The sequence below is a fragment of the Vanellus vanellus genome (assembly GCF_965231255.1).
Source record: "Vanellus vanellus genome assembly, chromosome: 8".
Classification (NCBI taxonomy): Eukaryota; Metazoa; Chordata; class Aves; order Charadriiformes; family Charadriidae; genus Vanellus; species Vanellus vanellus.
The window spans coordinates 1,874,765-1,900,073 of record NC_138913.1 but is presented as its reverse complement, the minus strand read 5'-3'; the positions used below and the strand labels follow the sequence as shown (position 1 = coordinate 1,900,073).

The 25,309-nt window shown below is 42.2% G+C and overlaps 1 protein-coding gene across 1 annotated transcript; it reads right to left on the bottom strand.

The window, feature by feature from the left end:
• Positions 1 to 368: 368 nt before the first annotated feature.
• GMPS (guanine monophosphate synthase) lies at positions 369 to 25,273 on the bottom strand (the record flags this gene model as incomplete). Its single annotated transcript, XM_082487200.1, has 16 exons — positions 369 to 923; positions 2,565 to 2,737; positions 4,302 to 4,432; positions 6,141 to 6,256; positions 7,348 to 7,473; positions 8,281 to 8,396; positions 9,455 to 9,560; positions 11,030 to 11,203; positions 11,658 to 11,809; positions 13,333 to 13,498; positions 13,799 to 13,992; positions 17,517 to 17,620; positions 18,613 to 18,710; positions 20,299 to 20,413; positions 24,008 to 24,189; positions 25,229 to 25,273. 16 exons carry the CDS (start codon positions 25,271 to 25,273, stop codon positions 822 to 824), a joined length of 2,100 nt encoding a protein of 699 aa, XP_082343326.1. The 3' UTR covers positions 369 to 821.
• Positions 25,274 to 25,309: the final 36 nt, after the last annotated feature.

Here is a 25,309-nt window from a genome sequence, read left to right as displayed (position 1 = left end):
TGGCGGATCCAGTAGCTCTGGTGCGACAGCGTTCCAAACTGCACTCCCAGGGTCACGCTGCTCTCCGAGTCCCCGGGAGCACGCAAAGGGACTGCAGCGTCTGGAGCCTGACACACGCATACATGCGGCAAGCGTGTACCAAAGGTGAGCCGGTGTACGCACGGCTCTCACCCCCACGCACACCTTCCGGAGGGAGCAGGAGGGATGCGAGCGCGGAAAGACAGACAGAGGTAACGTCATACTATTTTAGCATTGCTCTTCTGGAGCTCAACGTTATTGCCATGGGCGCATAGGTCAAACAATACAGAACAGGCTAAACAGTATACAACAGATACACGGCAATTCCACAACTCAACAGTACCCACTACTCCATTTGGCAAAATATTTATTTATAATAAATCCGTTCAAAAGCAGTTGGTCACAAAGAATTCCTTTTACGTTTTTAGGCTGTAACAATGCTTTTGGTTGAAGTAAATAAACTGTCTCTTTTTACACAGCGTACAAAACCAAAGAGACTTTGAAATGACAGCTAACAATAAAACACATGAAAACAGGAAGAATCGGTAAGACAAAGGCAAAAGCAAGAGGAATCTGTCTGCGCACCGGCGACGCTGCCATGATTATTTACCCGTACAAATCCTCAGCCCCACTTAGTTATTATCCCCAGCACAGCTCTTAACTGCAGGTTTCTGCTCCAGGAGAGGAATCTGATGCGATGTAGCAGCTCCAGTCACTCTTTCACAGTACTGCATGTCAACACTGGGAATGGTTTCTGATATGATTTTTAGACTGCACACAGTACTTCAATAGAAAAAAGTTAATTACTCCCACTCCGTAGTTCCTGGTGGCTTTGATGTCAAGTCATACATCACCCGAGAAATACCAGGAATCTTCTTAATCTCTGCCACCATTTTTAACACAACCTATTGTGGAGCAAAAAAAAAAAAAAAAAAGAAAAAGAAAATCAGAAGCAAGCATGTAAAACAGACCTGATGAAAACTACCCGAGAAAAGCTTAGAAAAGAAAAACTTTGTCCGCACCAGTTCTGTTACACACAAGACAGAAAGAACCTATAGCTATTAGCATACTACCACCAATTAAATAAAATCAATTTAAACAAAACCTCTCGGCTTCATGGGATCTGCAGCTCCATTTGGAACTTGTTGGGGTCTGGTGCTGATCATAAACCAGAGTGGCCATCGCAATACGCTTCCCTCAAGGCAGCACCTCTTCAGCTTCACAACTATTTCTTGAGTGTTCAGCAGGAACACACGCTGTTACGTGTTACTGTTAATCACTTTCACACTTTTCTCAGACCATCATCTCCAGCCGAACCACAAAAACTAAAGCTACAGCCTGAGCGAAACCCCTTTCAAAACAAAAAAGGCAGCTCTGAAGGCAAAAGAAAAAAAAAAAAAACAAAACCAGAAAGAGGCATCCGAAGGAAAGAGTTTCCACTGAGTGGCACTCTCCAGAGCTCGCCATCAACTCGTGTTAGCGAAAGTACTCTAGAGAAGAATCTGCTGATCCTTAGAAGTTCAGCTTCCTTAAAAACCCCACAGATCACACCCCACCACTTACAGGACGTGCTGTTCTACAGTGCGAGCACAAATTAAACGATGCATTGCTCTCCATGAAAAACACAGAAAACTTTTAATCCAACACAATTATTTTCCCCACACATACAGGTATTTTTCACAGCCTTTACCATTTTGTTACCGCATTATTACCTCGCCTTAAAGTGACCATTTTACATTTTGAGGAATGCAGGGGTTTTTTGTTTGGTTGTGGGTTTTGTGGTGTTTGGTTGGTTGTGTTTGGTTGTTTTTTGGTTGTTTTTTTTTTTTTTTTTTTTTTTTTTTTTTTTTAAACACAAACTTCAAGGTCAAATGAATCCTCATTTTATACAATGGAACAGTTTACATGGTAACTTAACCTTGAATCATTTTTTTTTTTTTCATTGGACAGGCTTCCTTAAAGTAGAAGACATTACATACAATTACTAGCCAATGCCTATATGCTTTTAAAGATTGTTAAAAAAAAAAAGTTAATTCTGTTCTTCATCTACACTGCATTCCCAGAGAGACCAAGTACTTGAAACTGAACACAGATAAAGTTTCCCAGAAAAATATGCCTCAGCTTGACTCCGAAATCCTTTTAGTGACCTAAACAGAGAACAGCGCACCAAGCCAGCAGGTTCCGGCAAAATCAGAGGTGGGGATCAAGGGCAATTCTGTAACTCAGGACATTCCAATTGCTAATGCAAAAAATTAATTTCAGAATCCCCGGAACAGCTAGGGTATTCTTTCTTTTTTAATTGATGGTATTTTGGCTCAACTCTGTTGGAAAGCCTTTAAGTTTGCTATACGCATCTGCCAGCTTCTCCTTTGATTACAGTTTTCTCCCAAAACAGCACCATATTCTTCCTAATGCATACTACGAAAGAGACCAAAAAATGGCAATAAAATCCACAGCAAGGCAAACAATCAAGAGAGGAAAGAAAGTAAAATGCGCCATCTACAATTCTAGCTCATGCTGAAAAGAAACTTGAAAACCCGTATTACCTCTTCTGGAACCTCATTACCAGGAGTTGCTGCAATACCAGTCATAAAATCACTCGTAATAAAAGTTCGAATAACCACAGATCTTTGACAGGAGGGTTGTTTCTGTAGGGGGTCCCGATCAAAATGCAACGGTGTCAGTATAATTGGCATCTGGCTAATTTTTCCGGCATAACCTTCAGAAAACAGTAGTACAAAGTACATTAATTGGATTTAAAGACACAAATGTGATAGAAGTTTTACAGAACCTCCCATGTGTATTTCAAACTACATACCAAGAGCTACATTTCCATCTTCTGGGATCTCTTTGTTACTGCTATCACACCCCAGGTGATCACACTCGTTATACAATTAAGTAATTAGCGGTGCATACACTAAAACTACCCAAATTGCCCCTTGAGATAATCTCAGGCAGAACAAAACCAGATAACCACCGCTACCCCTGTAATTCGCTGAGGATGCAACTGAAGATCTACTTTCCTTCGCACATAACATAACCGTGGGGTGTTACCCACCTCCATACTAAGCCCAACAAAGAGCCACTCACGAGGATCTCTCTGTCTCTGACATATTTACGATAAAGCTTTTAAGTATCCTGTTGCCGGTGGTTGACGGGTAACTCCAGGCAATCGTACCTCTCTTTTTATTATTATTTTTTTTTTAATATATGTCCTTCTGAAAGCCAATACACAAACCTCCTAATTCCAGTGTTTAAATGATGTGGAAGTTGGAGTCTCAGGTGTGCGGCAGGCTGCAGAGCCAGTCTAACGCTGACGCAGGCTCGCACCCTCTGCCAGCGCCGGCCCGAGCTGTCGGTACAGGGAGTCTTTTTCACTAAATGATAACTCCAGTCTTATTTTTGGGAGCGATTCATTCACACAAAGCCAAGTGTCACCAAAAGTTAGCGAGACACATCTACAGTTTTACAAACACAATCGACAGTGTTATCCTCACCCTTTGGGGTTATTTTTGTACAAATTATGGTAAGACAGCCCTGCAAACAGAATATGTATTTTTAAAGATATCCTTTGTAACTCGATTTATACAAAATATGAGCGAGTCCGATGAACTGCTTCCCACACATATCGCATCTTCAAACGTAATTAAAAAGCCCTGAACCTCAGAGCGACTATTTTCCCAGACTCTGCCTGCGCAGCCTGCCGCAGGGTACCCAACGCCGCCGTTACGGGTTTGAACCACTGAAGGGGTTGGGCTTACAAACACAGCTTTGACTTGAAGTCAAGAAATATGAAACCGCCACAGGTAGTGAGCATCATCACCATTAGAAACTTGGTATTTGGGCTCCCTTCTCTCCACAAAACGCCATGATTTAGAAACTATGTCAAGTCTCTATCAGGTAAACACTGATGGCTGAGACCACCAGCAAAGAGCAGTTACTCGGGTGGCCTTCAGCTGGCTAACAGTACTTCTTGCAGAAGTTTGCCCTGCAGCGAAGCACCACACCGGTGAGCTTCATGACATGTCAGAGGCGAGCCTCAATCCCCCAAAGTCCCCTCTAAAATTAATTCTGCTAGCAGAGAGGCTCACAATTCCCGTCCTTTTGCTATCAGCTTCTACAACTTTCAGAAAAGGCTCTCGCCTGCTATCCCATGCGTTTCTCACTTTGGAGATATTCAAGCAGCTTGTAGATTTTGACAGTACCGCTGTAACTACACTCAGTTTGGTTTGCAGGGATCTTGAAACACGAGTCTAGTCCATGGCATAAGGTGAAGTACCTACCAGACTCCCTGAGAATATTGTGAGCCTCAAAATCAGCTTGACGTAAAGTGCTGAGGACTCCCGTTGTCAGGAAAGTGGGGGTGACATCTGTAGGAGGTTCTTTGACCGGTGGACCAAACACGTACACAACTCTGGAAAACAAAGAGCATGGTAGAAAAACACCTTTTGCATACGTGGAATAAACCAGACTGCCTAAAGACCGCATCTTTAGCGCTGCAGTGAGAAAACAGAACTAAGGAAAAAAAAGCATAATATTTGATTTCGCTCCTTAGCTACTAACTAGAGCTTAATATAACTTCATGCATATATTCCATAAATGTGACACGCATGCTAGCTTTGGAAGTCAAACATACTAATTTATTTTGGTTTGCTGGAGACTAGCAACAGCCACAATATTACTTATTCAGGAGAATAATCCTTCAGAAAAACAGAAATACTAACTCAGTGGTATCACAAAGGGTTGGGTTTTTTTTTCAATTTTACTTCGATGTCAGTAAAAGTTACGGTTATTTTAAGAAAGCTACTTAGTAAGTGCTTACAATTTCTATCTTCTCTCCTAATAGGAAACCACCCAAGAATGCCATTAAATAGTAAACCTTATTATTAATGACTAGCTGTGTTTTCAGCACAGAGCACTAACATTGCAATTTATAAATCTACATAACTACATCTGTAATAAAATAGCTTCTGAATTCAAACCAGCCATATCAGATTTATCTTTTTATTCTCATTCATTGTGTTTTATGTGTTGCAGAACAAAAAGCAAAGTATAATATTGTCTGACGGGCCTCATACAAGGATTTACTATGACGTATACACACGAGTTATTTGAGTTTGTAGATACAAACCAAGAATACTTGTCTAAAATCCAAAGCAGAAAAATATGCAAGCCTTACACTCTGTATTTTTGTTTGTAATATGAAGTCTGCAAGCGCAGCTGGGCAGAAAACCAACTATTTCAGTGCACTCCTCAAACTGCCAGCTTCAGCGTCTCTATAAACAGCAATGAAAGACTCTGAAAACATACCCTGGTACAGCAGAACTCCCAGAGATGTGGTATATTCAGGAGGGCAGTATTAAATCCAAAAGAGCTTAAAGAAGACAGCAATGCTGTAAATCCAGCACATACTTTGAAACTGCACACGCAATCCTGATTTTATACCTTCTTTTGTTCCCTCTGATTTAAAGTATTATCTTGCAATTCAAGATCTCTCCTTAAAGAATAATACCTCTTTCAGTAGGTGTCACTTATGTGACAAAATTAAGTTTTGCTATAAGCAATTATAAGCAGTTTCATCAGAAAGACTACAGCCAGGCAAGGAGGATATGTATTCTCCAGAACCGAGTTAACATCTAAGCAACTTCAGCTGCTGAAGTTATGGGCTCAAGTAGCTAGAAAAATGCATATTCCCCAAAAAGCTCAATTAAGATTAAACTGGCCAGCTTTGGAGCTTTCCTATGGGCCATTAGAACTGACAGTCCCACGTAAATTCCCTTTTGGACACAAAGCAAAAAAACACTGCATGACATCACAACTCACCAAGAGGCCTGGAATCTTTCAAAAAAGGTTTTGCATAAGTTACATTGAATGTTGTCTAATCAAGTGCTTAAAAAAAAAAAAAAAAAAAGAGAAGATAGGCTATCAATTTCTTTTTCAAGCTAGTCATCCCAGAAATAAACCCAGGTTTTGATTTATTGTGTACTTGTAACCTCTGTATAATACTCCTGTCCAACATATAAAAAAATTCTACCATAGATTAAACAGGAGAATGCTTGTGCACGCTAAACTTCCAAACATGAAGTAGATCATTAGAAATAAAGATAATTCAAACTACTTACCTGTTTATGTTGTGGCACATGCGTGGTATGAGCCTGGCAAGAAACATAAGAGACTCCCAGTGTGGAGCATCTTTACTAGAGATCCCACAAACATAGCTATATGAACGACAGTCACCCTATAAATTAAAAGAAAAAAAAAAAAAAAGGAATGTGAAGTTTGCTGCCAAAATAGTTCAGAAAACTTTCCCATTCATCCCGTAGGTTCCAGCACCGCACTTTGCGTCAACATTCAGCAGACACTAAGCTGGCGAAATCAGTACGCTGAGAGATACCAAGGGAATGATCAAACACAGAATTATGAGCTAACAAGGGTGTATAAAAGGGAAGTTTTCAGCACGTAAAGATTCATATAAGGTGACCTGAGCACAGGAATTGATTATCTATTGTTATTTTGATGGCACCATCTGAAGAAAGCCTCAGTGGAGAAATCTGATGACGGTATTGCTATTTAGAACAGTAAGAAAAGCTGACTGCACAGAGTTACAGAAGAGACACAGAAGATTATTATCAGCTGCTTAAAAGGTGCAATTCAATACTGATAGAGCAAAGAAAGGTACTTTACAACCATGACTACTCAGTAGAGAAGTCTGCCACGCCATGTTACTGCACACAATCCCACGAGACTGCCAGCTCAGCGTTTGGTGACAGAAACACAAACCAAATCCAAAGGACAGCCCACAAAATTCCAGTGGCATTAGCAAAGGAGTGGAAGGAAAGAAAACACTATGCCACCGCACAGATTCAAGTGTTGCCGTGCCCTGCATGGACTGCACTGCTCTGGTTCAATTCAAAAAAGTACAGGAAGGGCAACAAGCCCGTTCCCGTGTAGGAAGCTGGGGGTTTGACCAACTTAGTCTGGGAATCCTCAGCCTTAACGGGGACAACAGGTTACAGCAGAGGTCTACAGGGTTATGAAGGCACGGAGAAACTGCCTACGAGTGACCAGCATTATCCAACCCCCATGACATCCCCAAATACAACATCTGGCATTTCCTCAAGTCTCTGTTCAGGTGTCTCCACACCTTTGCACCACACCAGCACTGACAAATGACAATAACACAGGTATCACAGTCACTCCAAGCTTATGTCCTTGAGTCAAGCCCTTTATTTTCACTCAGTCTTCAAGCAGCAATCATTACGCTTCGCTGCAGCCTGCCACACCGCTAGGCAGCGGCTTTCAGAGCATCTCTGGAATGAACCCACTTACCTGCACTCCCACAGTCTTGATTGGTAACAAGAAGGCATTCAGTGAATGTAGGCTTGTAATCTGCATCAGCTTCTCCTGGTCCTCCTCAGTCGTACACGCTTTGACCCTTTGCAGCAAAGTATGTGGCTGTGCAAGGATGCAGAAAAGTAATTTTTAACTAAATAAAGCCTCCAAGCATGCAAATAGAACCTATAAATAGTAGTTTTATTTGCATTGTAAGTAGCTTAAACTTAGTCTGCATTTATCCCTTGGAACTATTTACAAAATCCCTTTCATTTAACAACTAAATCTTAGCAGAAGCAGTTTTATTTGATTGGACTGCGATTCAAAAAGTTTTCGAGGAAATACTCCACTCGAGTGATTTGGAAGTCATTTTGAACTTCAGACTTTGACTTGGAGCAGGCCTCTGCTAACGACGTTCCAGCCCCCCGCAGTTTAGCTCAAGTGAGCTCACAACAATCATGAAGGTCGTAACAGCTAAAGAGATCGAGAACTTAAACATCACCAATTAAAAACTTCAGGTTTCTCTTCAGGACATCTGGCGAGCACTAGTTCCTCACTCCTGCGCTTTAATTTAGACAGTCAGTGATTGCTAGGCCATGCAAATCTAGAAAATTACAACTATTTCAGGGAGGGAAAAATCTGCAGAAATCCTCATCTGCACAAAGTTTAACTAAAACAAAAGTTATTTACTATTTGAAAGGTATACAAACTTCCATTTTCCAGAAATTGTTTAACACTTGCACCAGTCATGGTGCAAAAAATTCTACTGTACTATACTGAATGGCTTGAAGTGAGTTGTACTGGAATGCGTTACTCCTTAAAGAGCACAAGTAGGTAGCTTTAAACTTTTAGCAGCTTAAACCTCATTGCCGGCCACTACAGAACGATCATAATACTTTCACGCATATTAGAATTCAGCAAATTTGTTACCTTCTTAACACTTGCAGAAAAATCTGCCACTATTTTCAAGATGTTGTTTGTTTCAGGGAAGTCTTTGCACACGTATGGCTCTTCAGCACATATCACTCTGATTGCTAGACCAGGACCTGCCATGCAAAGTTGAAAAAGACATTATACCGAACAACAGGCAAGCTGACTTTCATCTAAAAATGTGACAGCACCTGGAAGAGCAGCCAATCATCGAGTACAGTATGCTTTGCCACTGTACCTATGCTTTAATTGTCTTAACACCCAACAAGATTAAAAAAAATAATAATACTACATAAGCAGTTCATTCCAGAACAGTATTTCCGTTTGGTACATTTAAGCTTTATTTACCTACACCTTAAATTGGATGGTTGCGTAAAGCAGCAGTTAGTGGTGCTGAAGCGTGGTAGCTGGCAAGCCACAGCGAACGGGGACCTCCTCCTTCCCTTTGCCAGGCAACTGGGGTGAATGAGCTGGTTATAACACACAGTTGAGTCTCCGATGTTTTTAAAGACGCCTGACGGCTATTTGACCTTTTAGCTACTTAAGAGAAAAGTACCTGTCATTTGCTGGAAGTGTCTCAAGACAGCTTCTTGCATTTCACGTGACGCTGGTGCATTAGCGCAATGGCCTGCGCGCTCTGCCAGTGACTACTACACACCCTGCAGGGCAATGTTAGAACTCATGGACAGAAAAACATAACCCTTTTAAAAGGATGTGGGCATCACTGTGTTATATGCTTTGACGTTTTCTGGTGGACAGCTGCTGCTATTTTCCACGCAATCATTTTCAAAACAGCAAATGCCCCTCAGAAAGGCAGGTAGGAATAGGCCATTACTTCAAGTAAGATGCATTTGACACCTCAGGCAGCATTCAGCTGGACTTCACTGGCAATTTTTGCTTTGGCTTATACAACTAAAGAGAAACAAATACAGCTAAAAGCAAATTCAATAATAAAAATTTTCCTTTAATCGCTATACATGATACAGCTGCTCTCAAATGTTCTTTTCCTGAAAAAAGAACCTGCTTAAGTAAAAACTAGTAAATACATCGGTTTTTTTCCTGTTTAGAGGCAAGTTTTAACTTCAACATAAATTTATTCTGCAGGTTAAGTATATTTTAAACAACACTGCTGTGATCCATAGCCCTTCACTAGGTAGCACAGACCAACTCATACCTGGGAAGGGATGCCTCGAAACCAGCTCTTCAGGAAGACCAAGTTCTCTCCCTAGCACTCGCACTTCATCTTTGTGGAAGTCTTTCAGTGGTTCTATTACTTTACCCTTTAAAAACAAACAAACAAAAAACCTACATGTCAATGTGGGCTTTTTAAAAGAGTTGCAGGACAGAGGCTACGATAGGGAAGTTTAAGTTGGTGCCAGAAGTATCAATGGCTCAGTCAGGGTAGCTGTAGGTCAAGCCTGCTCTGTCTTCACCAATTCAGACCTTTCTGCTCTTCCCTGCAATTTCAAACCTATCTAAAAGCCTTGAAAATACTTTGTACAGTATTAGAAGTGTGGGTGGTTAGGCAATTATGCCTATGGTTAGGCACTTACTAATAACTGAGCACCTTCCAACAGGGTTATTATGTGATGTCTCGTGTGTCGATTCTTTCTTGTTTTGGAAGAATTTACCATTCTAATGGCAGAAAAGGCAAAACAGGGCAGTCTCCTACATTTGCTTCATATGCTAATAGTTAAGAGCTCTGCATGAGAAAGGTATTCAAAAAGCTTTTCTGGACTCTGGACTAAACAGACTGATTGGGAATGCAATCAAAGGTACAGAACTTGGGCTGCTCATCTACAGACAGTTCAACTTCCTCTATTCATATCATCTTCAGCCTCCTGGTTGTCATCCATAGATGTCCATGTTGGATCATTTCAGAAAGATTCTTAAATTGACAACTGACAAACAGATTGTGTGCCACCAGCATCCTGCTGGCAGACAGTCCATCAGGTTACTCGTAACGGGATGCAGCAGCTGCATAAGAGCAGAAAGAACTCAACCCTGTAGGTATCCAAAGGAACTATCCCTAGATTTCTCGCCATTCAAATGTATTATTCTCACGCTCTCTCAAGAGAGAGGAGACTACTATGCTTGCAGTGCCAAATGTTACTAGAGGTTCAAGAGAAGGAGAATTTTGACTCTCTTTCAACAGGGGCTGATCATCTTTTCACTAAAGCACTGTCACCACTGTTGCCTGAATCCGTAACGTCCCAGGTCTGGACTATCGCTACCTGAAGGTTACCCATTGACTAGTGTTCAGAACAAGATACGGCAGAAGGAATAAGTGACCCATTACATCATGAACTCCAGCTGAACCAGAACAAAGTTGTCTGAGAAGTCTTAAACTATTCTCCTGCTAAAACCATTTGGTACTGCTCTGCGCCTTACTAGGATGCAGGTTTGTTGAGGGTTAAAGAGTAATAGAGTGAAGAAACAGCTTTCGGCTTGCTATTGAGAACACCATTGTTTGCACTGAATGAATCCACGTTCAATCTGTCGACATCTTCTGCAGTATCCAATGCTGGACAATACTCAAACAATTTTGACTACTTTGGGAATGTAGGAACTAGAAAGAAGTGTAATAAACTGCAACATATTATAACAGAATCTAAAGGGCCTCATGAGAATAGGGTCCCATCAACATGGGACAGTTATACCAGCAAAACATAGAAATTGTTCATTTTTGATACTCAGCTTAACACCTGTGAGAACAGGAGGATACACCAGTATCCTCATTTTCGTTTACCTCTTCTCTTAACTTTCGAATCAGCTCTGTGTCATTATGATGAGTTTTGATGACTTCAGCTTTGCCACTTGCAACAAGGGAAGCACTTTCAATGAGATCAGGTCTGAGGGTACCCTGAGCAAGAAAAACCTCTTCAGGTTTCAGGTTCATTTCTCCAATAACTTCATTGGCAATCTGCAAGATAGAGAGAAAAAAAAAAAAAAAAATGTTCCGATTTACTTTTCGGTTATCAAAGGTCATCAACACTGACAGCTGACAGATGGAAAACAGCTCATCTCCAGCAAAGCAACGGAAGCATGCCCCAATTCACGTTACCCATCAATCTGGTGAAAAAAACATTACACGGAAGTTTACGTAACAGAAATGAATGGCCAACCAATACAGTGTATCTAAACACAGAGGTGGATCTAGTGCAATGCTTGTGAACCATGTCGTGACCCCTGAACGATTGATGTAAATTTTAGGCTTAGGTTAACGTACCAAAGGCTTCTTAGGTCACCCACAACAACTTAAGACCACTGAGGCCATTGAGTGCACAGTGCTTTAGAATGAAATAGTCTGACTTAGAAGATGTATCTAGAAATCATACCATTTAAAACAGGCATCAACAAATAATTATAAATATTACCTTAACAAAGGTGTCACCAATAATTTTTCTCTTTTCTTCAGGACTTGTAGTCATATTTAAGGTCTTGCTAATTCTTTTACGTGGAGTTCTATCTTCATCCGAGATGGGCAGAGTTGTTGTACCATTATAGAATGAATGAGCTGCATTCACCACTGTATGAAATTACAGGAACTTGTTGGCAAAGCCAGTAAAGATTTTTTTACACAAGGTTGCAAAAAAATAAGTTTCACTGTATTGCTTTGAAAAAAAAAAAAAAAATCATTCCAGTCCTTTAACCATTAACTGCATTACATAGGCCTGCTCAGTACCTCAAGAATTAATTGTAACAAAAGCATTTTATTTATTTTTAACCTACTGTAAAGGGCAATATTTTTCATATTAGGAGGCTAGGCAACAGCGTGAGAGTTCAGTTTTTGATTCCCCTCTTAGATTATAATTTACTTGATTTTAAATAGTTTACAGGATGGTATTTCCCCAAGGCCTTTCTGCGACCAAAATTAAACGATGTGCTATTTACTCACGGTACATTATACGCCTCTTAATTTAGAGAGGCTCTAAATGCAGCGATCAGCCAGGAGGCTCTTTGGCATCTTTTACCAGCACTGAACTCCATGACCTACAGAAGGAGCATTTGCAAAGGGATTCCCTCGATTTGTTACTCTGGCAGCCTGGTTTACAGAGTGTAAGAATAAGACATAGATTTTCCACTTAAAAAAAAAAATAATAAAAAAAAAAGCGTGTAGAACACAGCTTAGACTTCGCTGCATCAGGACATCGCAGCCCAACCTGCAAGACGTTATCGTGCCAGCTCCCTGCGCTGTTTCACACTCTCAGGCAGGCGGAAAGCGTTGCTCACCTAGTGCCACGCTTCCTGACCAAAACAGGAGAGAATCCCCTGACAGCAGTACTTAGACTCAGCCCCGGGAAGAGGCAGCTACTACTCATGAAATCAATCAGCCGGGCAGTATAAAGAAGCTCTCGTTGTTTGCACAACTCAAACATGTGATTTGTCTTCTCTGACTTCCTCATACTTCAGGCAGCAAAAAACTCTAAATCTTCTCATCAGCCACGACAAGGTACCTTCCGCTCTCTAATCTATTGCCTCTCAAGAAGCTACTGCAAACCCAACTAAAATGCACCTATTTAGAAGTCAGGAGAGTGAAAAAAAAGCCTTGAAAAAGTAATTTTGGCTATAATAGCATTCAATCACCCAAACGAGCTCACAGTTTAAAAAGAGAAAGATCCAGGACAAGAAATAAAACCCCTGTGGAAGACTGTTAAGCTACTGAAGAAAACGGCAATGAAATGAGTTTTGCAGCAGCTGAACAGGATTACTTATCCATCAGCAGAAGAGTGACAGAGGGCCCATGAGCGAAGCACACATCCACTGCTGTGCTGTGCCCCAGTAGCAGATATCGTATCTCAACAGTGAAGAGATGGGGCAGTTTGTTGTACGCTTCAGTCAAATCAGTAAGGCTTCATAGTTTAGGTTTGAAATTCTGTGAACAGGCCTAGGTTGTTCCAAATTAGCAACTTTTGATTGCGTGCTTTGGTACGTAAAGTCTGAGAACCGCAAAGGTCAATTCAAAGCAATGAAACAAAACACTAAATGTATGTTTTAGGAGACCGGCCATATCATTAGTGGTATCTGACATATTTAACAAAATTATGGTACCTTTAACTTGAATCCCAAGTTTTTTGAGTGCCTCCTCCACAGACTGACTCTCTCTTTTGCGCATAAATCCGTTATCTATGTGTACAGCTATGACCTGATCTCGGTTTAAAGCTCGGTTCAGGAGCGCAGTACACACTGTTGAGTCCACACCGCCACTGAGTAAAACCTAAGGATAAAGAAAAAAAAACCCTAAATTTGGTCATCTGTCTACAGGGAAAGTGTTAACAAATAATTCAAATACAGCTATGAGGATAAAGAACAGACTATTGACTTATAGTCAATGATTTGGAAGAAAACAAGAAGTCAAACAACATATCGACCCAATTGTGCAAACTTTCTAAATCGTGTTTAGTGTATTACACAAATCATGGCAATTCTGCATTTTTCAAATTAACCTGAGTAACTGCGTCAGCATTTCTATCAGGCTTTTGCAAATAATCTTTCAGCTTCAATTCAATCTACTTACCAAGACTTTTGATGAGCCCACTTTCTCTTTGATATCTTGAATGCACTGAAGTTCTCTGTTTTCCACTGTAAAGGTACCACTGCATCCCGCAATATCATAAAGAAAATTTTTCAGGATCATTTTTCCATTCACTGTGAGGCTAACTTCAGGGTGGAACTGAGCTCCATACAGTTTTTTAGATTCATTTGCTATGCCTTCATCAGTGCAAAGAAATGAGCATGACAAAAAAAAAAATTGGAAGTGAAAAGCATACCCAAGAAAGCCAAGCATACACTTGTTGAGAGATTTATTCTGCCACAGTTTGGCACAAATCACCCATCTAAACTAAGGATTCTGGTTAAGATTAGGAACAAGGGTACCGTTACGTATCTCGAACATACAATCCCTCAGAAACCAAAGAAAACACTCAGACCTCCTTGGAAAACCATTGTGAAAACAGGAAATTAATTACGTTATTTTTTACTCACCACACGATACCTCATACAACCCTGCAACCAAGCCACATCGACACAGCCGCAGCCCCATTAAAAGGGTGGTGCCGGTGAAGCTGTGCAGGTGTCCCCACAGGAGCACACCTGCCAGCACCACCCTGCTCTTTTTTAAGTCTCTGGAGGGTTGGTTTGAGTAGATCAGAATACCACACCTCGTGCCAAGTAAGTGTTAATCAGAGTCGGATTAAAAAACACAGTAGAGAAACTGCCTAATCCCACTGAGCCGCGTTAGACTCCCGGGTACGCTGGTCCACTGTTTCTTTCACTCCTGGAAGCCTGGCTACCACCCTGCCAGCACTCCTCTGCCTGCTTAGGCACAAGGAGCCACGGGCTTTTGTAAGAGCCCCCGGGAAATGGCACGGGAAAGCACTGCGGATAGGGAAGGTACAGCTCTTTCTAATGCCTACGCAAAGCGGGGTTAAAGGTATCGGAGCTCCGGTGGAGCCTGCACACTGGATGCAGCAAAACAATTTCTCTGAGTAGGCATGAGTTCTAGATCCCTTCGAAGGCAAGCCAGAATATGACCACTCCATTTAATTTTAACAGTAGTTTGGAAAGAATCTTTCCATAACAAAACACCTTTATATGTCTTAAAAGGCCAGTTCTCCTCAAATTAGTTACCTGTCTGATTTAAGAGGGGAGGGATGCCATCCAGAGGGACCTGGACAGGCTGCAGAGGTGGGCCCAAGCCAACCTCATGCAGTTCAACAAGGCCAAGTGTGAGGTCCTACATTTGGGTCGACGCAATCCCAAGCACAAATACAGGCTCGGCAGGGAACGGCTGGAGAGCAGCCCTGAGGAGAAGGCCCTGGGGGTGCTGGTTGACGAGAAGCTCACCATGAGCCAGCAGTGTGCGATCGCAGCCCAGAAGGCCAATTGTATCCTGTGCTGCATCAGAAGTGTGGCCAGCAGGTCAAAGGAGGGGATTCTGCCCCTCTGCTCCACTCTCGTGAGACCCCACCTGGAGTACTGCCTCCAGCTCTGGAGTCCCCAACAGAAGAAGGACATGGACCTGCTGAAGCGTGTCCAGAGGAGAGCCACAGGGATGATGCGAGGGCTGGAGCATCTCTCCTATGAGGAGAGGCTGAGAGAGTTGGGGCTGTTCAGCCTGGAGAAGAGAAGGCTCCGGGGAGATCTTATTGCGGCCTTCCAGTCCCTAAAGGGGCCTACAGGAGAGCTGGGGAAGGGCTTTTTACTGGGGCATGGAGCGATAGGATGAGGGAGAATGGCTTTAAACTGGGAGAGGGCAGGTTCAGATTGAACATAGGAAGAAGTTTTTCCCTGTGAGGGTGGTGAGGCACTGGCACAGGTTGCCCAGAGAGGTTGTTGAGGCCCCATCCCTGGAGGTGTTCAAGGCCAGGCTGGACGTGGCCTTGGGCAACCTGGTCTAGCAGGAGGTGCCCCTGCCTATGGCAGGGGGTTTGGAACTCGGACATCTTCAAGGTCCTTTCCAACCATTCTATGATTCTAAGAACAGTACCTTAAGCTTTTTTTTTTTTTTAGTGAAAGTTTTAAACTACACCAGGTGAATACTTTGAGATCTTACTTAGCAGCTCAGCAAACTTAAAACCTTTCCAGGTCTCCCATCTCCTAGGAGAGAGACTCAAAGAGGCTGTTTGGCACTCAATCACTTCGGTAGCTTTCAAAAACCAAATCCCACCGTCCTACAGTTTTCTGCGACAATCTGTGTGCAACATTTGAAACGCTGCTTTCAGTACCAACATTATTTTTGCTCAGTTGAACATTCGTGCAATAATATTAAATACAGTAACAAGTTAATCAAGCTTTAATAATTAAACAGTGTTTGACTTGTACTATTACAGTGCAAAACCCAAACACCACTCACACTGCGCACTACAGTACATGCCTTCCTCTCCCATGCCTTAAGGACACACAATAATATATTTCAAAGACAAACAACACATGCATACTTTAAAATAACATACTGTAAAAATAAAGTTAAATTTTCCTTAAACTACCAATTAAAAACAGGACCATTCATTTTCACATCTACGTCTTTGTTATCAGGACAGCACAATGAGCAAGCAAATGCATACAAGAAATCACTAAAAACAATTCACTTGCTTGGCAATTAATTAACAGAGATCATAGAATCAAAGAATCATAGGGTTGGAAGGGACCTCTGGAGATCATCTAGTCCCACCCCCCTGCCGGAGCGGGGACACCTTAGAGCAGGTTGCACAGGAACGCGTCCAGGTGGGTTTTGAATGTCTCCAGAGATGGAGACTCCACCACCTCCCTGGGCAGCCTGTGCCAGTGCTCTGCCACCCTCAAGGTAAAGAAGTTCCTCCTCATGTTTAGGTGGAACTTCCTATACTCAAGTTTGTGCCCATTACCTCTTGTCCTGTCACTGGGCACCACCGAAAAGAGTCTGGCCCCATCCTCCTGGCACCCACCCTTTAAGTATTTATAAGCATGGATCAGGTCCCCCCTCAACTGTCTTTTTTCCAGACTGAAGAGACCCAATTCCCTCAGCCTTTCTTCATAAGAGAGGTGTTCCAGTCCCCTAATCATCTTGGTAGCCCTATGCTGCACCCTCTCCAGCAGTTCCCTCTCCTTCTTGAGCTGGGGAGCCCAGAACTGGACACAGTACTCCAGATGTGGCCTCACCAAGGCAGAGTAGAGGGGGAGGATGACCTCCCTTGACCTGCTGGCCACAGTCTTCTTGATGCACCCCAGGATGCCATTGGCCTTCTTGGCCACCAGGGCACATTGCTGGCTCATGAGCATCCTGTTGTCCACCAGGACTCCCAGGTCTCTTTCTACAGAGCTGCTCTCCAGCAGGTCAGCCCCCAACCTGTACTGGTGCATGGGGTTATTCCTCCCCAGGTGCAGCACCCTACACTTGCCCTTATTGAATTTCATAAGATTCCTCTCCGCCCAACTCTCCAGCCTGTCCAGGTCTCTCTGTATGGCGGCACAGCCTTCTGGTGTGTCAGCCACCCCTCCCAGCTTTGTCTCATCAGCAAACTTGCTGAGGGTGCACTCTATCCCCTCATCCAAGTCGTTGATGAATATATTGAACAGGACTGGACCCAGTACTGACCCCTGGGGAACACCTCTCGTCACTGACCTCCAACTAGACTCTGCGCCCCTAACCACAACCCAACAGATATTCTGTTCCCCTTTGGTTCTAACTACTGTCTGCCATATTCTTTCCTTTAATGAACACTATCAAAAGACAATTTCAGTGCAAAATTAAATACCTGCTATAATGTTCCCAGACTGTGCAACCACTTTGAATCCATCAGCTACTTTATCCACGCTGTCTCCGTGAGTGAGGAGCACAAGCTCTTCCTTCTGAAGGCCCCTACACAAAGATTAAAAACTAGAATCAATCAAAAACAAAAGAACAAAGACCTAACTACCTGTGTTTCCAAGAGAAGTCCTTAGGGATCCCCATAAAGGAACATCTTGACTGACCAGGCCCATTTAAACATAAGCAGGATCTCCTTCCCAGAAAGGGTCATCTCCAACTCTGAGACGGCTCCGTTGGAAGCAGCCTAAGTTCATGTACGATACATCCTTCGTGCAAGGGTAATTTATCTTAATTCAGAAGGGTTGGGTTGGGTTTTGTAAACACCAATATTGAAGTACTCCCTCTTTGACATGCAGAGCCATCTAGAGTCAACGGACTTGGAGTCCTGCTTTTTATTTCAATGAAGTGAGGTTTTCTTGCTCAAAACTAAGTGTTTTCAGGACACTTTGGGCACCTCAGACTTTAGGCAGGGTCTAAAGTTCTGCAGCAGCCCTAAAGGGGAAAGTTAATAAAATCGGTATGCTGGGACTGAGTACACTGTTAGAATTATTACAAGGAACTTGAGAGGTGCTGACAAACTACCAAGAAATCTAATTCTGGGTTTGTAAAACATCACAAAGCAATTTCAAAGGAAAGTAGAAAACAGATTATTTCAGAATTTCTATTACCTTTCAAAAATTGGATGGATGCCAACCAACCCAAATAATGCACTGCACAGCAGAAGGACATGCAAAGACTCTCATGCTGTGTTACTTCACTGTGTCCCAGTTAAGACGTTCTACGTTGAAATAAGGGGTTTACACAATATTCCAAGCAAATTTATCTGCATTTCTAGAGTCAATTGAGAAGTTATGCCTAAGTATTTGTTCAAATTAGTAACTTGCTTACTCATGAACGCAACTATAAAATTTTTATTAGAAGTTTTCTGATGAGCATGGGTGCAATTTTGCTATTTTCTCTAAAATAATCATCTTCTCACCCAGCCACCAATTTCCAGAGTGGTACTTCCAATATTGTTTTGATAGCTTGAAACGTCTCTGTACCTGAACAGTGAACATGTGTTATCCAGAGTAATGCTGAACACTCCATCTTCTCTAACACTCTTCTTGTGCACTGTACCTCCAAATACCTTATTCATCATCTGTCAAAGCAAAAACATTACATGAAAAAGCACCGCACAATCTAGTACCGCTTTATACCTCAGTCTGCCTATAACTGACAACAGCTCTAGCCCCTCTAATTCATACCAACCTAGTTTTTCACTATTATACTCATTTAATATATCGTTTTCCACAACAATAAGAATTCTCTACAAAATTAATCTTTGTTCTGTATTGGGCTCGTTCCCTCTTTCGGCGTAGCTGGGGACCACTGTCGCACACAATGAGCAGCAGAAACCCAGCAGCAGACAATAGGTAGAGATTTGCAAAATAATGCATATTCAATAGCGTACATCTACTCACACTTATAAATGGCTGCTCTACAAACCAGCTGAGCATCTGAGGCCAGTTATCATAAAACCAGGTAAGCTGCTGAACAAAAGCCCCTTTTATCTATCTTTCAGTTAAGGGCCCTTAGATAGGCTTAAACTTCTCAAAATCTGGCTCCTGAGAACCAGTGCAAAAACTTGAGTTTATTCTCTTAGTGTCATTTTTGTGACTCTTAATAATCCTTGCTATGTCAGTGTAGTACAATTCTCAACCAGGTTTTTTCTTTCTAGAACCTCACCTTGTCATTTGGAGTTGGATATCTGCATTTCAGATTTCAGAGGTCTCAAAGACTTTTTTTCCTTGTAAACGTAACTGGTAACTTTAAAAGTATTTTTAGAGTTTTACCTTCTAACTACTTTAATTTTCAGAGATTTAAGACTTCATTTTAGACCTAGTTTGATATTATACTTCGTGCACTTGACTGATTTCAATCTTGTATAATGAAGGAGTAGTGCGTTAATACACACACTTGATTTACGTCTGTAAAGTCGACCTTAAGGAACTCCCCTGCTTGAGGCTAGGTAACGCGGTTTTCAATTTGCTTGGCATTTTAAGGCACATTTCAATAGAACACACTTTTCCCTTTAGAACAGGGAGTGCCACCACTGCTTCCGTAATTACCAGCCTTTCTAAAGGAGTTTTTCCAGCCCTTATTCAGCACCTCTGAAGGCCGAGCAAATCACTAACCCCAGAAAAAAAAACCCAATGTGCAAGCAGAAGTCATGCATCTAACCCATCCCTTGTCTGCTTGGAAGTTTGTTTCTTCACTCAGCTTGGATATACCGCATCACTGCAGGACCACCTCTCAGGCCAACGGTAACCGAGCGTTTTGCAAGGGGGAGTTTAAGCACTCTTAAGAACTATGCCAGAAGCATTCCACACTTGAAACCCAAAGAAAAGCTATTTCACCTGTTTACATGAGAGGCACATTTTCCAATACCAACCGGACAGAATGAGTTAACGACTGCCAGGTTATATTTGTGGTGACAAAAAAAGGCAACATGGAACTCAATTCACAGCACTTAAGCAAGGGAAAACCACTTATGCTATTGATATGGCAGAGCCAAGAGAAGAATACATAATGCGCTCTGTTTACGAATTAGCACTTTAAAAGGATCTTTTGCACGCGTGTCATACTGCTTCTGTTTGAAAAGCAGGTCCTTTAGCAGTTCATCTTCAGTTAGTATCAGAAGTGAGGCCTGGAAGATGGCTGTAGACAAACATATCTCTCAACAGCACCTGCATGCCATAGCAGATTCCAAGAACTGGTTTTCCTATTGTGAATATGGCTGGGTCGAACCATGGGGCATCTTCTGCATACACAGAGTTTGGTCCTCCAGATATGATGATAGCTCTGCAGACAAAAGACAAAGGAAACATCAACTCAAATATGTTGTTTACTTTAAAATCTCTTTATTTGCTTTAAATGTCGACATTGTCTCATAATACTCTATGTATTCTAATATAAATTTTAATACTGATATCCTAACACATAGCTTAACTTTGCTATGCTACAGCTGTCAAAACCAGCAGCTTACCAGAGAAGTATTTCATCAGTTTAAACAAAGTCAAACAAACCATCCTAAAAAGCGACTGTATTTTAAATTCCTCATAGCCAAGCGTCAACTACAAGAGAAGCAAGATGGCTGGGATCAAATGCAGAGTATTGGCATTAAGATATCTATACGCCATGATGTCTGTGCCATCCGGAGGGGAACTGCATTCAAAAAACAGGCTCCCAAATTTCTAGAGCTGCTGAGGAAATGTCCCTTAACCCACCCTGATTACAAAGTGATGAGCATTAGCCACAGGTTATGAATTAGAAGTCCAACACATGGAAACATTTCCGGTCTAAAGTTAATATTCACGCTACAGCAGAAAAATAAATCTCTTCAAAGGGGAAGAGAGCGCTTTTGCAAACCACGATGATTTGCAAGATCGTGAACTGCAGAAGCACCGGCCAGTTGAGCAATGCTTTTCGGCCTTGGCCCAGGATCGAACGCGGGCGTACCAGACCTTGGACTCACGTACTGTTTATTTCACAGAGAACATCAAATCCATCATTCAGAGCAAGGAATGCAAAATGAGACGAGAGAGAAGTTGCGTGCACAGGATTAAATGCATCTAATCAAGCTTTCTCCTACCATTACTTTAGAGTGTTTGTCGTGCAAGTCCTAACAAAATAACATTTTCCTACTTTTAAGCAGCAGAAACAGGCAGTGAGCTTACGACATCTGTACCAGCGGCAGAAATAATCACGTAGTTACAAGCCCACCTACCGCACGCCACCTCTCAACCGCAGTCATGCAGGGTACCTGCTCCCACCGGCACGGGGCTGGACCTCCCCAGCAGCCCACCTCCGCCTCCCCCCGCCCGGGCTCCCCGTCCCAAGGCAGGGGACGAGGCGGAGGGCTGGATGGGGACACCTCTCAGAGCCAAAGCACAGCGGCTCGCAAACTGGAAGAGGCAGCATTTCTTTCTCTGTATGTCTGGATCGACGAGTGAGCTTTGGAATAAATATACAGCTGACACGGGTGGAGTTTTACAATCAACCACCTCAATAACCGGTACCCGCTGGACATGTACAGGCACTTCTGTTCAAGTTGGAGACACGATGATTTTCCTAAACTCAGCCACTGCTAGAAAGAGCCTGAAAGCTCTTAATGCCTGGTGGTATTACTGCTTCTAATAAGCAAATGCTTCTGTACGTGCAGTTAAGTGCCACATGTACAGAACACTTTAGTATTATTAATGCAAGGAAATATAGCCACACCTACCAACTGAGCATTTTTATGAGAAGTCGAAATATACACACTGTCCTATTCAAGAAGTAGAGTCTTAAAATCTGCTTTATTTCCATACCAATTAAAATCCCACAGAATACAGAAAGGTTATCCAATCTGCCCAAGTATTAGAGAAAAAATAATTATGAACTGAAGGCGACAGAGGAACCTGCATCTTCTCAACTGTCCAGGAGGAGTTAGAACTGGCATGGGATGTAGATTTTGGAAGTTTTAGTGCAACACCATGTAATTTCTTACATACTTTCTCATGCTGGTATGAATATACCTTTTTCTGGTTTACCTTAAACCACTTCCAAAACAACCTGACCCAGCTTTGGAAAGCCTGTTTGCAATGGATTAGAGGCCCACGAGGAACCACGTAAAAATAGCAAAAGTAAAAAGCCTGCATTGATACCCTGGCGTCAGGACTCGCGCCAGAGCTCAGACAGTGCCAGAATTCAGACCAACGCCAGCGGAGCCCCCGACCGTGGCACCTCCTCAGCCCAGGACCAGGACCCTGTGGAAACTGCCAGCGTTTATGTCACATTTAGATGAAACTTGTCACTAGAGATTGTTCTGAAACTACAAAAATGGAGGAGCTGGCTTTTTAAACACAACGTGTAAATACAATTTAGCAAAACGTTCGATCTTGCCGCCCATCTCCAAGCTCGGCACAGAGCAAAGCGCAGCTCCCTGGCCCATTCGGTGCACGAGCTGCAACGTGGAAACCTGACTATTCCCACGACATGTGGAATGTATCTCAGAATCTCGCAGTTAAACCATGAAGTCATTTTTACAGTGGTCACCAAATAAAGGCACCCTACTGCTGGTGGCAGTATTTGTTGAGCTTTCCTGGACACAAATGACTGCCTGAGCCTGTGGACACGGAGCTCATTGACCAACCTGGGTAACCAATAACCTGAAACCACCATCTTAACCTTGAGAAGTGACCTTTTGAATGATGAGGTTTTGCCCCGTTTTAGAGAGGAATTATTTGGAATGACAAGTCCAACAGGCCTAAATCAAGAGATTCTGAAGAACTTTCAACTGTGAAAAGAAAGGGGAAGACATCCTTCTCACTACAAACGTGCATCAACACAGCGCAGGTCTGAGACAAAACTTCATTGGGACTATGACCCACACCTCAAATCCAACACACAGGAGATGCAGCAATTCTTTTAAAACCAGTAATTAGGTACGTACATCTTTTAAAGATTGGACTGTTGAAGAATTATAAACAAGATCTGACAAGAGATGGCATTTTTCAGAACATTTCTGAAAGGGAAACTCTTCATGCAACAGCTACCTGGTAGATCCAGCAGTTCCTGGGGTTTCTGGTCTGTGTTTTCAGAAGAGATCGATAAGCTCCTATTTGACTTACTAAAATGTACTGTTTACTGGTTCACTAATTATCATTAGATTAGAAAAACGCAATTCTGCAGCAAAGCACTGTCTTATCTGTTGCCGAGCACAACGGAGAAGCACACATGCACTGTATTTCTCGATTTGTACCAGACAGACAAGTAAAGCCTTTGGTGATTTGTAGGTTTCAGGGTACTTATTTCCCCCCCCCAAGAGAGAGGCCTACCCTGTTAAGCCTAATAAAACAAGAAAAAGAAATGTACAAAGTACTAAATAATCGTGAGACCTTTTCTTGCTGCAATGAGTGGTAGTTTCAGTTGGTGTTTTTTAGTTGCTTCCCAGAAAGAGTTTGGTATGATTTGCCACAATATCTTCAGTATTCAAGTTGTTTTTTTTTTTTAATTAAACTAAGAAAATAATTTTTAGAAACTCACAAAACTTGTTTTCTTGATCAATAGCTACCCTAGTTTAACATGTAAAACTGCAAGATCATCTAATTTTTGCAGACACCCTATTTAAAATGCAACCTCTTAAATTGTACCTACAAACCGAAATGATTAAAATGACATTAAGGCATTAAGAAGCAAATATACAAAATTTACACTGCTGCACAAGTTTTCCCAGCAAAACTCAGCTGTTTCTGTGGATAAGCTAAAAATGCGATCCTTCACATCATTACAATGAGCTATTGCATGTAAAAACCCAGACCATTACCACCGCTGCCAACACCCCCAGACACTGTTAGGCAGAAAGGAGAGAACAGGCAGAACATACAGGCAGAGGCATCGCGGGAAACCACCTACCGAAACCCTTGTTCTCTGATCGCAAAGGCCGGCGTTTCCAAAGGGAAGATCTCGGACTGGACGAACAGCTCGCGCACCCGACGATCTATGACTTTCCCGTACTGCGCTCCGGCATCGAGTATGACGACGGCTCCCTCGTAGTGGTGCTGCCCATCCTTGAGGTCTCCTCCGGCGTTCTCCGGCTGCGAACATCACTCATGTCAGCGCTTTACAGTGACACACTGCAGACCGCAGGCTTTAAGCCAGAGCTCTTAAACAATTAACATCTGCAAAGCTTGCTAAGGTTTCCTGTATGTTAATTTATGATTAAAATGATAAAGACTAGCAGAGAAACTTCTAAATGAAAAAAATCCTCAAGTTTATAGGGACCGGTAGATACACCGGCAAGATAAAGGCGCTATGCATTAACACGGCACATCCCTCCCAAACAGCCATACAAACATGACATCCCCATCCCCAAAACCAAACATGGCACAAATCAGGGAAAAATAAAACGTGAATAAGCTAATGAAGGCAGAGCTTTCCATAAATAAGAAGTCATATGCCCCGTTCATCACTACAGCCTCGCCAGCTTTTTCCATTCTACAGTTCCATACAAAACCCAGCACACCCTATGATAATTAAGACCATGTGCCTTTTTCTCAAGCAAAACAGGACGGTGCAAAGTCAGAAGAAAAACGTTTTTCCCCATCACACTGCCTCATACACTGAACTTTCACTTGACATTACCTCCTGGAGACAATAAAAAGGAGAAATTGAGAACAAATGTTGGTTGGTTTTGTTTTTTTTCAAAATCATTTTAGCAGAAACAAAAAAAAAAACAACCAACCCAACTTTTGACTGCAGCATTCAAGTAGATTGCACATTGGAACAAAGCAATGGTTCTCTTTGGCCTCGTCACATTTGAATTGACTGGCCAACTGCAGCTAAATCTGAAAGAGGGCTAGACAACACAAGAACAAGTTTGGTTTTTGGTTTTTTGTTTTTTTTAAAAGGGAGTTGTGAAAAGAGGCAGCTATTCCATGGAAGTGTCCTTATCAGAGGATCTTCAAGGAAGAATGTGAACTCAACTACACTGTAAGACACCAAGAAATTAATGCAGAAAAAATTCTGCCGCTTTAAGAAATTACTTACTTTAGGGGTGTTTTTTCCTTAACTTAAAGCTTACACTGTTTCCTTGCCAATGTAATTTGATGAAGGAAAAACACAGAAGGGTTTTACCTTGGCAAACACTGCCTCAAAAGACATCTTGAAGCTTACGACCATTTCAAGTTTTAATGATGGCACTTTAGAGTTGCCCAG